The sequence below is a fragment of the Bubalus kerabau genome, chromosome 22, assembly GCF_029407905.1.
Source record: "Bubalus kerabau isolate K-KA32 ecotype Philippines breed swamp buffalo chromosome 22, PCC_UOA_SB_1v2, whole genome shotgun sequence".
Classification (NCBI taxonomy): domain Eukaryota; kingdom Metazoa; phylum Chordata; class Mammalia; order Artiodactyla; family Bovidae; genus Bubalus; species Bubalus kerabau.
In genome coordinates this window covers 13,072,610-13,085,460 of record NC_073645.1, presented here as the reverse complement: position 1 = coordinate 13,085,460, position 12,851 = coordinate 13,072,610, and the positions used below count along the sequence as shown (strand labels likewise).

The 12,851-nt window shown below is 37.4% G+C and overlaps 1 protein-coding gene across 2 annotated transcripts; it reads right to left on the bottom strand.

Annotated features, from left to right (window-relative positions):
* Nucleotides 1-387: 387 nt before the first annotated feature.
* LOC129636497 (gastric triacylglycerol lipase) lies at nt 388-11,408 on the bottom strand. 2 transcript variants are annotated; one of them, XM_055559936.1, is made up of 9 exons: nt 11,307-11,408; nt 10,969-11,086; nt 10,022-10,220; nt 8,832-8,941; nt 5,893-6,029; nt 3,907-4,053; nt 2,745-2,816; nt 2,254-2,325; nt 388-688 (listed from the first exon to the last, which is right to left on the bottom strand). In XM_055559936.1, exons 1-9 carry the CDS (start codon nt 11,406-11,408, stop codon nt 452-454), a joined length of 1,194 nt encoding a protein of 397 aa, XP_055415911.1. In that variant the 3' UTR covers nt 388-451. The 2 variants fall into 2 exon arrangements, with proteins under 2 accessions (XP_055415911.1, XP_055415912.1); XM_055559937.1 differs by lacking the exon at nt 3,907-4,053 and having other exon boundaries at nt 11,307-11,315.
* Nucleotides 11,409-12,851: the final 1,443 nt, after the last annotated feature.

Below are 12,851 nucleotides of genomic sequence, written 5' to 3'. Positions count from 1 at the left end.
AGTCAAAAGAGCAAGTGATAGCCCCACTGCACAAATGAAGAGACTAAGCTTTAGCAACAGAAGATGGTAGAAAACAATCTACTCAATCTCCAAGCGTGCCGAAGAGGCATCAGTTGTCAACCCCAGGACTGTCACTTGGCAACACTCATGATTCAAGGCTCATTGTCTACCTGGAGTTTAGAAGAAACCTGAATGGGAGGATTGGAAGAGAAGTTTCACCTCTCTGAGTTCACGATCTCTCAAGAGTTTCTAGATACATTTCCAAGGGAAAAAATAATTTTAAAGCATTTTTTTTAAATTAAAAATGACCAATGAAAAGTTTGTTGATGCTAATATATTTTGAAAGTCAACATTACAGAAAGAAGCATTGCATTTCAAACAGTACAGAAATCATGTAAGCGAGAAGAAACTATTTTGGAAAAAGTAAATGAATAATTCTCTAAATCCAGAACTACTTTTTGTCTTCTGCCATCAAAGAAACAATTTCATTGTAAACTTCTTGAGGTGCATCCATTGCCCAGATAAAGTCCAAGTGATTGTAATTTGGAATTTGCTTGTGGTAAATGAGATTAGAGAGTTTTGAAAGCAGAAAGTCAACATCCTGAGGGTCAGCCAACAGGTCATTGTCAGCACTCCATACTGCAATTGGGACATTCATGGCTGTTAAATTGTAGATGGGAGGTGTGGGCTAAAACAAGAGGAAAAGAATCAGAATTTTCATAAGTAAATTCACTTTAAACTCAATACTTATTCAGTGCGTAAATCAGATATCACTTAAAAATTGAGAAAATTTATAAATAACATTATATTTGTTGCAGGTACACAGCAATGATTCCACACATGTCTACATTGTGAAATGATGACAACAAAAAATCTAGTTATCATCTACTGTGTGTAGTTTTACATATATATATATATATATATATATAGAGAGAGAGAGAGAGAGAGAACTTTTAAGATTTACTGTCTTGGCAAGTTTCAAACATACAGTACAGTATTAGTAACTATAGTCTCCACACTGTAATTGCATCTCCAGGTCTTACTTATTTTATGACTGGAAGTTCATACCTTTTGACCACCTTCATCCACTTTGCCCATGCCTCTAGCAACCACCGATCTGTTTTTTATATCTATTAATTCCAGATTTTTCATGTTTTAGATTCCACATTTAAGTGAGATCATATAATTTTATCTGTGTATGAATAACATTTCATTTAGCATAATACTGTCAAGGTCCATCCTTGTTGTTGCAAGTGACATGACCCAGTTTCATAATTAAATCTTAAGAATTTAAAGGCTCTAAATGTATAAGCTTCTCAAAATGGGCTGAGTCATTTATGTTTACTTTGTCTGACTTCCCAGTATAGTCACTGGAATGGTAGTCAGTTGGTTAAATGAGTTGTATTTTAAATGCTTGCCTGATTTTTACTAAATACAGGTTCAAATTCTTAGAAAATCTATCAGTAGCCCCATTTCCTGTTTCGACAAAAATCACCATTCACACGGATTTTAAAGGCATTCATAAAGCAGACCAATGGGACAAGAAAATCACTACTAATTTTCCCACTGTTCATAGAGAATTTTGTTAGTTTTTAAAGATGATATTCTCAATAATTCTGATTTAATACATTAAAATTTCTTTACCCTTATGTAATAGCCAATTCACAAAGAAATGTTTTATTATATGTATTTTTCATAATATTTTACTACTTTATAATGCTCCTTTATATGTTGGACAGAAGGGAAGAATGTAGAGAATGCCCATGAGAATAAACCCACTTTTCTTCACGCATATGCCGCTGTTAGAAGTGTCTTCCAGGACCAGCTTGGGGGTCTTAAATCATCATCACTTCCCCATTAGCTGACACCATCCTGAGCTGTGTTTGGCTTGGTTGCAGGGAGCATGGAGTTGGGAGTGGGTGTTTCACCCGCTTCCCCGCCCAGGATGGAGTCTCTGGTTACTAGCGTTAAGAGCCCAGGACAAAGGCAGCATCTGCGGTGCTGCTGGTTTCCGATGCTTCCCCTGAGCCTTCACGCTCTAGTGTCTGTGCTCATTCAGCTGCCCTCAAAGTACCACACGACTGCACTAAGAAACTTCCAGAACTTATCACCCCTGGTGGCATTAGACAGACTTCTGAGGTCTGGACAACAACTTGACTTTGGAAAATACTTGTAAAGTTATTGCAATTTCATCTTTAACCTTTTATATCTTTGTCTTTCAAAATGTGAATAACTGCTACTTAAGATGCTTACCTGATGATAATGCATTAGGTTCTGATATGGGGCTCCCCAGTCAAAAGCTTGGAATTTCCCAGACTTAACAGCCTAATGGAGAGAAATTAAAAACACTAAGAAATTTAAAAAAGTTACTTGGCTATGTGAATAATAACATACCAACATTTCCAAGTAGTTTACTTTTAATTTAAATATTATTTATTTTTTTCTCATTCCAAGAATAAAGACTATTAATCCTAGAGAACAATTTATTCAAGTTTAAATGCAGCTCTCCTTGAAATAATTTTTCTTGCCACTCAAGTCGTGAAAACCATTTATTTCTTGATACCCAAAGCACCCATAGGTGCTTTTATAGGATTTTCGTTCACATGGATTGATAATTTCACCTGGTAGTCCCAGGCCAGAAAAATTCCCTGCTAGGAACATTTGACAGACTATTTTAAGACTTTGCTTTAGGTAAATTGGTGATGGTTGAGGCCCACAATAGTTTTAACAGCTTGAAATGATACCTGTCTCCAGTGGAGGGTGTTTTGAACAGAAGTTCCTGCTGGATTATGTGCTATATACACATCTAAGCGACTCTAGAAAGCAAGCACATAAGCACACACACACACTTAGATATACGTTCAGTTTCTTGAAAACACCTAAGACTTAAATTTTTCTGATCCATATCAAGTTTTACCAGCAGCATTACTGGCAAGATACAAGCAAAAGAGTTGTACATCACTTTATGACTTGCAAACTCTGATTATATGGGCTAAGTTCAAGGATGTATAGCTAAACTAAACAATTTTGAGTGAGAAGAGTTGTCAATGTATAATATAAAACATGAAAAATATGATACACTATGAGCTAGATTGTTTTGTTCTATGATCTACATATGTTGGGGCTTCCAGATGGCACTAATGGTAAAGAATCTGCCTGTCAGTGCAGGAGACACAAGACACAGGTTCAATCCCTGGGTCAGGAAGATCTCCTGGGGTACAAAGTGGCAACTCACTCCAGTATTCTTGCCTGGGAGATTCTATGGACAGAGGAACCTGGTTGGCTACAGTCCATGGGACTGCAAAGAATCGGACATGACTGAGCACAGTACATACTTTACATATGTTAGCTCACTTCATCTTCACAATGACTCATTTCATGGATAAGGTATAAAAATGAAGGAGTTCAAGTGGGTTGCAAAGGTAGGATCTGAATTATGCTTTAACCTGAATCCATATTTTTAACTTCTTTGCAATACTGCATTATGTTGTATGTGTTTTTAAACATCCACTTGATGCAAAGCAAATGAAATAGAAGGTAAAGAGTATGGACAAGATCTTACATAAAGAGTTGCTCTGAAAGAAGTTTTGGAAAGTTTATAGGGTTGACTATCATGTCATAAAATGTCACAACGATTTTCAGGTGATCAGAAGTGAGTAGCAAGTTTTCTGTTTTTGTTTTTCTACAAGCTGTTTACTTCAGAGCACAATGAGGTGATGGAAGGAGCCTGGAGGCAACAAAACTAGGAGCCATGACTTGTGATTTCTCATGGGCTTATCTGCATATTGGACAGAATTTTGAAGTGACTCCTGGTTCTAATAAAGTACCATTCCTAAGTGATGATAAGACAAGGAATCAAGAGTGTTGCTAAAAATAATCAGAATAGAAATTTCAGGGCATACAAACCATGTTGAAGTTTTTATTGTCAACTCCAGTAATGGCAAACAAGGCATTCTTACAAAGGACATCCAATGTCTCACGGGAGCACACTTCAACACCAAGAAATTGTTCCAAAAAAGTGTGTGGGTAGAACATTTTGTCACCAAATATAATCTGAAAAATAAAAGCATCATTACAGATTTGCAAATAACAAGCTGCAGAAAAGACTTCTTAATTTGTCTAGTTTACTGACAGAAATAGACATTATAATGTGTATTTCAATATTTCTATATGGTGTCTTGGGAAGTTTAAATACTTTCTTTCATTGAATCCCAGTGATAAAGATGTGGAATGGACAGAGCAGACATGAATACTGGGTATGTATTGTTGCATTGAGAACTGTACTGGCTGATGAAAAGTGTAATGCATAGAGAGGTACAGTCTAGTTAGGGTAATAGGAGCTATGGGATTAAGTCATAAAACAACATTGTAGAATATCAAAAGTAAGTTCCAAGATGTGTGGTTTCAGCAATAAATGACAAAAAATCAGTGCGGAAAAGGATGACTTCAAGCTATATTTTCATGAAAACGTTAAAAAGCCAAAGAGGTTTGGTAGCTTAATAATTGAAAGTACTCATCCTCATTGTTCTTGAGGATGGTTGACACTTTGTTACCCCCATTTTATTTTATTCATTTTTCATTGAAGTATAGTTGATTTACAATATCATATTAGTTTCAGTTATATGACTTAGTGACTCCATATTTTCAAAATTACACACAAAGTTTCAAAATTATACACATGCAAAGCTATTAAGTATTGACCATTTTCTCTTTGCTGGACACTTTATCCATGTGACTTGTTTATTTATTACTGGTAGTTAGTACTCTGTCATCCCCATTTTATACAGGAGAACAGAAAGCTAATAGTCAGGGTCTGGTCTAGTGAGAACTGGATTGCAGCTAGAATCCTGATCCAAGCCTCAAGGTTCAGACTGAAGGTCTAATACTATTTTTTTTTAACCCCCTCTCTACACTGCCTGTCAGAAATTCTGAATACAAGTAAAAAATAAACATGTTCTGAATCAGTGAAGCCTGTAAATATATTCAGGGTCATCACACAATTTTACATTTTGAGTAAAAGTTTTACAAATATAGTTGCAGATAAAAATCTTTTAGGTTTTAGACACCTGTGTTAGTTTAGTGAGAAAAAAATGAACAGCACACACCTGAGTGAAAATAAAAAATGAACAGCACACAACCAGAGAAGAAAATGGCAGCATTAAATTTTGTAGCCTGAGGCAAACTGTTCTCCTAATGGAATGTGTGTGTGTGTGTGTTGGTTTCAGTGGGTGGGAGAAGTTGGTGATTAAACTTTGGATAAAGGAAAGATTATTAAATCCCTAACATATATGCCTACATAATATCTACAGTTTATTGAAATCTATTCTACTGCCCTATGAAAGCCCCATTTAAAGAGAAAATACCTCTTAGGAATAAGACTTGGAAAGCCAAGGGTATTTGATGAGGGCTCTCCAAGTTCTTGCTTTACTTCACCACTATCTTACCCTTTCTCTCCTTTTCCTTTCCCTTCCCTTTCTTTCCTGTTCTTCCTCTTCCCACTTTTCACGGACTAGGTAGTATTTTATTAATAAAATACTAGGAGGTATTTTATTTGATTCTTTTGTGTTGCTTTTAGCTCCTCTTCCCCAGGCTGAGGGTGGAAACACAGCCTTGAAGACTTGTGTGGCTACTTGGTAAAGAAACATCCATGAAGGAGCAAAAACACTCCCAGGTGTTGCTAGCACACAAAGAAATGGAGAATTTAAAAAAGTGGGGATCTCTTAAACTATAATGGGGATTCGGACATGGTCAGTGCTATTCAAAATATAATATAAACACATTCGTTTCCATTCTTGGATATAAACATGATTGTCCACCAGATTTTTTTTCTCTATCACTTTGAAATCCACAAACAATTCAATATCTTAGATCCGGGTAAAGGGAATCACATACCTTGAAGAGGAAGTGAGGAATAAGTGCAAGTTTGTTAAACAGGCTCTTGGTGTACTTCACTGTGGCAACTGGGGCTAATGCATAGAAGACTTTGATTTTTTCAGCCAGTGTGGGGTTGGTAGAAAAGGCGATAAAACCTGAAACAGAACAAGGAATATGTGTAAAGGCAGGGATGTGTGTGTGTGTGTGTGTGAGTTTTACAAATAGGACATCATTACTTTGGACTTATTAAGGGTGCCATCTGGGACAACCTGAAATCAACAAAATGGTCAGATTTTAGTATGCTTTATTTTCATAGATTCTGGGGACATGAGGTTTGCTGTTGTTGTTTAGTTGCTAACTCGTGTCTGACTCTTGCGACCCCATGTACTGGGGCCCAGCAGGCTCCTCTGTCCGTGGGATTTTCCTAGCAAGAACACTGGAGTGGGCTGCCATTTCCTTCTCCATGGGATTTTCCCAACCCAGGGATCTAACTCACATCTCCCATTTGGCAGGCAGATTTTTTACCACTGAGCTACCTGGGAAGCCCTGGACATGAGGTTAGAACTTTCAAAAGTTACATTTAACTCTTTTATCTGACTTTTGAAAACAGGCCAACTTTAGAATAATCACATGGTAATAAAAGTATTATAATTCATATTACAACAGGTTTGGTTCAGTTTAAAATTATCTCATCTCATAAAAAGGAGATAATTAACATTTAACATGAATAAGGTATATAAATGGAAAGGTTAAAGCACAAATTTGAACTGTGTCGAAGCAGAGTTTGAAACTTAGTTCTGTGGTTTATTAGCTTTGTGACCTTGGAAAAGAGACCTAAACTCTAAAAGTTTTAGTTTCCTCATCTAAAAATAGGTATAATAATGAATACTTCCTTAGGTTGTTTAGGAAATAATTAAGTTGAATCATGTAAAATATTTACCAGGAACTAGTCACTAGTAATGCTTAACAAATGAGTGGCTGAGATAATTCCAATATTTGTATACAATATTTTCAGCCCCTATCTGCTTTTAATTGTTTTCATGAACAGTACCATATAAATAGACTGGGTTCTAATCAAACAATTATTAACTTAAATTCTTTACAGTTGAATTTCATAGGACAATCTCTCCTTACTGTTAATAATGACATGTTAACTAGACTTAAGAGCAGTTTGAAACAAAACTTTTCAGATTTGTGCAAAACTTAAATGAAGAAAAAAAAAAAAAAAACTTCAGGTTTATGCAACTCAGTAATATGCAGCCTGATCCCACTGGAAGAACATTCTTTCCAACAGCACTGTGTTGATTAAGGAGTTCTTTATCTGGCTTTCTAACTGTGAAGATAAGAGCCAGCAGGTCACCCAGAGCAGGAATCATTCGCAAGGAGAGTCAGTCTCCTCCTGCTAGAGTATTAGTAGCAGCATTACTGACACTGAGTGGGAGTCAGTAGGTCCATAAAGAGTCGGACCCTTAACTTCTCAAAACAAGCTTAATCCCATTGTAGATGCAGTTCCATCAAGGATACTTCACTAAACTTCATATACACAGCAGATTGACTGGTAGATATAAATTAGAAGGCAGAAACAACTTCCTGAAATATATGAGTATGGTGACATGACAAACTGTCCACTGGTGAGTAAGAAGAATGGAAATGTTCAAAATTTAAATAGTCAAACGAGCAGTAGCTTGGAGTGATTTTCTGTCCGGACAGGCGGTTCTATTTACCTCAATAAATCTTAAGGACATTTCTGCATTTCAGCTAAATGTATAATTTTATAACCCTGTATCATTGAAAAGGTTAAACTATGTTCAACATGTTCTGTAGTAAAGCATAGGAGTCAGTCATAAGCACCCCTCTGATGCTCCCCAATCTGACTCTGTGATTTATTTTTCTCTTCATAGAAAATGCTACCATTATCTAGCATTGTATGTATTTTACTTATCATTTTCTCTGCCTCCACCTGCTAGAGTATTTGTGGTAAAAAGACAGAGATTTTAAACTATTTACTTTTTTTGCTGTAACCTTAGGATATGTTATATGAGACTGAATGAAATAAACTGAGACCAGAGACCATGTGGTACAAAGTTTCAGAGCATTGGTTTGGATGTCAGATTTCTGGACCTGGCATCTGAGCTACCCTACCTATAATAACTATGTTATCTTACACAAACTATTTCTTCACCCACTATTTGCTAGCCTATTTTTGGGCTCCAAACTCACTGCAGATGTTGATTGCAGCTATGAAATTAAAAGACGCTTACTCCTTGGAAGGAAAGTTATGACCAACCTAGATAGCATATTCAAAAGCAGAGATATTAGTTTGCCAACAAAGGTCTCTCTAGTCAAGGCTATGGTTTTTCCAGTGGTCATGTATGGATGTGAGAATTGGACTGTGAAGAAAGCTGAGTGCCGAAGAATTGCTGCTTTTGAACTGTGGTGTTGGAGAAGATTCTTGAGAGTCCCCTGGACTGCAAGGAGATCCAACCAGTCCATTCTGAAGGAGATCAGACCTGGGCGTTCATTGGAAGGACTGATGGTGAGGCTGAAACTCCAATACTTTGGCCACCTGATGTGAAGAGCTGACTCACTGGAAAAGACCTTGATGCTGGGAGGGATTGGGGGCAGGAGAAGAAGGGGACAACAGAGAATGATATGGCTGGATGGCATCACTGACTCGATGGACATGGGTTTGGGTGAACTCCGGGAGTTGGTGATGGACAGGGAGGCCTGGCATGCTGCGATTCATGGGGTTGCAAAGAGCCGGACACGACTGAGTGACTGAACTGACCTGATACATACAATAGGAATAATAATGGCCTTATATCAGTGGCTTGTTGTAGACATTGCAGCATATAATGAATGGAAAGTGATTAGCAAGCATGAAGACCAACATACCTGCACGATCACTGGTAAAGGATCTATACGAACTACACTACTTGCTAAGTGCTTTTACCTACCAATGGTGGTGCCTTGGGAATGACCAACATAGTGTAGCTTCTTCTGTCCTGTTCTCCTTAAGATGAAATCAATTGTAGATGGAAGGTCATATTCAGCCATTTCATCAAAGCTGTAAAAAAGACAAAATAAACTAAATACACATCTTTGTTATAATTTCTGTAAGTCAAACCTATTTAAGCTAAAGCTTCCTTTGAAAAATAGAAAACTGAATACTCTAAATATTGCTGCTTATAGACTATTTGAGTGTCAGGGGCTCTTTGGGGGTGACTTCTTTAAAGAGCTGACATTATTTCTAAAGCACAGCATGGTAGCTGCAATTTGATCCAGTTTGAAACACCATAGTATTTGTAGTTGGGGACTACGTCCATCCCTGAATCTGACTGTCAGGTTTAATAATGACTTGTATTTAGTGTTCCACTACCATGAAATATGAATAATTTCTCTATTTTATTCTTTACAAGTCATCCAGAATAATTTTTTGAAAATGAGAACAAGCTATTCCCCTCCCTATTAAAACTTTCCAGAGGCTTCTCCTTATACTTAGAATGAGCTCCAAGGCCCTCATCATGACCTACACTGCCCACTCTGATCCAGGCTTGTCAGCATCTCTAGTCTCCTCTCCTCTTGGTCTTCCTCATCCTCACTACGCTTGGGACAGACGAGCTTCCTTTCAGTTCCTAGAATTTTTAGAGCACTTTTGTGCCTCAGTTCCATCAACCAACTTCTGTTCTGTTCTCCACTTCTACTAGTAATTCCCAGAAGTAAGGCACCAGAAGGCCAGTAAGAGAAAATCTTTGATAATCTCTCCATGGTGTCTGAATTTCATTATCTCCCCCTCCACTTCATTATTGCTGATGAGAGATGTTGTCCATGAACCCCAGCTGGGTTTAAATCCATGTGGATGTTCCTTTAGAAATTGTGGAGGGCAACAAATTTCCTTGCTTACTCATTTTGCTCAATCCTTGTGGAAAAGCAGATTCAGAGAATCTCGTAATAGTGGGCACTGAGATCACAGTTAGGAGGAAAACTACCCTTGGAATGAGGTGTATGAAAAATCTAAGATAGATTAGAATCAAAGGACTTCCTTCTCCTCCTACTTAAAGTGTGATTTAAAATACAACTGGATTGGAAGCAGTGAATACTGACGACTTTTAACTCAATGTTTATTTTTAATTCTCCCTTTCTTTACCTGAAAGCCCAGAATTCCGGGGAGTCTGGTGAATAGTATAAATGTTCCTGGGCCCAAGTGTTTCCTCTGCTGTTCCCCAGCCACACGTCATAACCAGCATCTGCCAGGAGGAACCCCAGGCTGTTCTTGGGCAGGTTGGAAATCCAGTTTGTGGCTGATCCAAGAAGACCATGCTGCAGAAACACAACAGGTCTCTGACCTAAAGAAGAAAATTATTCAAACCTTTATAAACTCACTCCTTATTCTCAGATAAACATGAATATAGGAAGACTAGAATTAAATAAGTTTGCTTGGTGAGGTGAATATTTTTTAAATTGTTATCTTAATTGCCATGATATTTTCTCAGATGACAAAATATGTGCACCTGTATACTTTAAATTGTGTGCAGTTGGTTGCAGCCAGTTAAACTCAAAAAGCTATTGAAAAATTATATTATAAATAAATTCAGCATACTGTTAATTAAGTGGGTTTGTTATTCAGGGACTCTGAGTTTCCACCCAGCACAACAAACTAAAATTGTGGGCCAGTGTGCTTCACATCATAGAAGCCAATGTAAATCTGGTGTCACTCAGACCCTCAGCTTAATCTCAGAAGTTCAAGGTGGTTCAAGGATTTTTTTCCCCTGTAAGTAACTTAATCTCATGTTCTAGAATTAGAATACATTTGACTGGAATGTATTTGATTCAAGATTCGAGACACTCATCTTTTCCCCTCATTCCGGTCCCCCCAAGCTTCCCTGGTGACTCAGTGGTAAAGAATCTTCCTGCCAACACAGGAGGTGTGGGTTCAGTCCCTGGGTTGGGAAGAGCCCCTGGAGAAGGAAGTGGCAACCCACATCAGTATTCTTGCCAGGATACTCTGTGGACAGAGGACCTGGGCAGGCTACAGACCATGGGGTTGCAAAAGAGTGGAGCACAACTTAGTGACTGAACAACAACCAGTCCTACCTAAATGATTAGCATCATTCTTTCCATGAGGAATCCGATAGACCTGAAGGATATAACCATCCGCAGTTATAACTTTATGCATCTCACTTGGGTAGCCCCAGTAGGAAATCATCTGACTCTGAATGGAGGAAAAAAAAACAAAAATTAGCTTCATGAGTTTACTGGGCCATTTTTATGATTCTTATCATAAAACTTCTTATTGATTGTTAACATATATTATGTAAAGAACTATTTCAAACTTTATAATAAAATATATTTTAAAAGAATTAATGAGAGCAAATAGCATTAATATCTTTGGAAGTGTTGTTTTTAAAATATTAGTGATATGAATAACTTACAACATTCATACTGGCTTCAGGGTTCTTAGCAATTTTTCCAAGGAAACAAAATGCATTTCCAGACATGTGGATGAAACACATTGTTACAAGTAGCCACCACATTTTCAGCCTATTAGGGGAAAAAAGTTATTACATTATGTGGTAAATACCACAATATAACATGAAGTCATGATATTGAGCTGCCTTGCTCTTTTCTTCACATATTTTTCACTTATTACCTTCTCTGTCATATTGTTCTCCTGTTTCTCATCACTTTGTCAATTAGAAGACTTTTATAACACTTCTGCTATTCTGGTAATTTATTCAGTTATGTACATGATTCTAGCTCTCCAAAGGACCTTTTATCAACCTACCCTTGAGGATATTTGCTATTTACCATCAGTTATGGTTTGAGTTGGTCTCCCACTGACACCCCCAAAATAGATATATTGAAGTCCTCAATATCTCTGAATGTCACTGCATTTGGAAGTAGAGTTGTTACAGATGAAATTTAAGTTAAGATGAGGCCATCCAGGAGTAGGGTGAACCCTTAATCCCATATGAATGGTCTTCTTCTAAGAAGATGGCCATGTGAAGGCAGAGAGAATGGAAGCCAAGGGGCAAAAGAGATTACTGGCAAACTACCAAAACCTAGGAAGAGACATTGAAAGATTTCTTTATATGTTCCAGAAGGAGCATAGCCCTTCAAACACCTTGGTTTTAGATTTACAGATTCCACAAATGTAAGATAATAATTTTCTGTTATTTTAAGCAACCCGCTTGTGGTACTTTGCTCCAGCAGCCCTAAGAAAATGATACACCATCTGTCAGAAAAGGGAGAGAAAGCTAACACTCAGAATGGTTGTCTTTCTTGAAACTGTGAATAAAACAAGGAAGTCTGTCTGTTTTGTATGTGAAAACTTGCTTTAATCCCCTCAAAATGGCAGATCAAATGTTACTCAAACACTGACAATACAGATAAATTTTTATATTATTGTTTTAAAATATCTGGATTCAAAGATGACCCACTTAATAACCCTTTTGTTCACCTGCTGTACCTCACATGATAAATATGACAATCAATAACCACTGCTCTATTTTTAACTTCAGGTGTTCTGATTCCTCTCCATTCCTATTGCAAAGATCACCATCAACTCTTCCCCTTTCCTAATGAATACTTTTCCCAAGGGATGCCTGCACTAACATACCCCTGTTCCCACCCCTACCTTGCAAATGCTCCATTGTGTTCCATTTGCAACCATGTAATTTTTTCAGTTTCAGACTTAACATTTTCCCCTAGGCTCTGTTCAAATACATCATAGCCAAATATGGCTGTAGGTTTCCACAGCTGCAGTCTTCTGCTCTAAACTTGACAAGATCATTTAACAACAACAACAACAAAAAATAGTGGCCCAAGGAAAACATGAAGGAATGGCATGTTCTCTGCCTTCAAGGAACTTAGAACCTAGTGATAGTTCAGTGGTACCAACTCTTTCTACTTGCTCTCTTACCTGTACTGTCCATGCATTTCTCAGTCCCTTTCACTTCAAGTCAACTCAGGGCTTG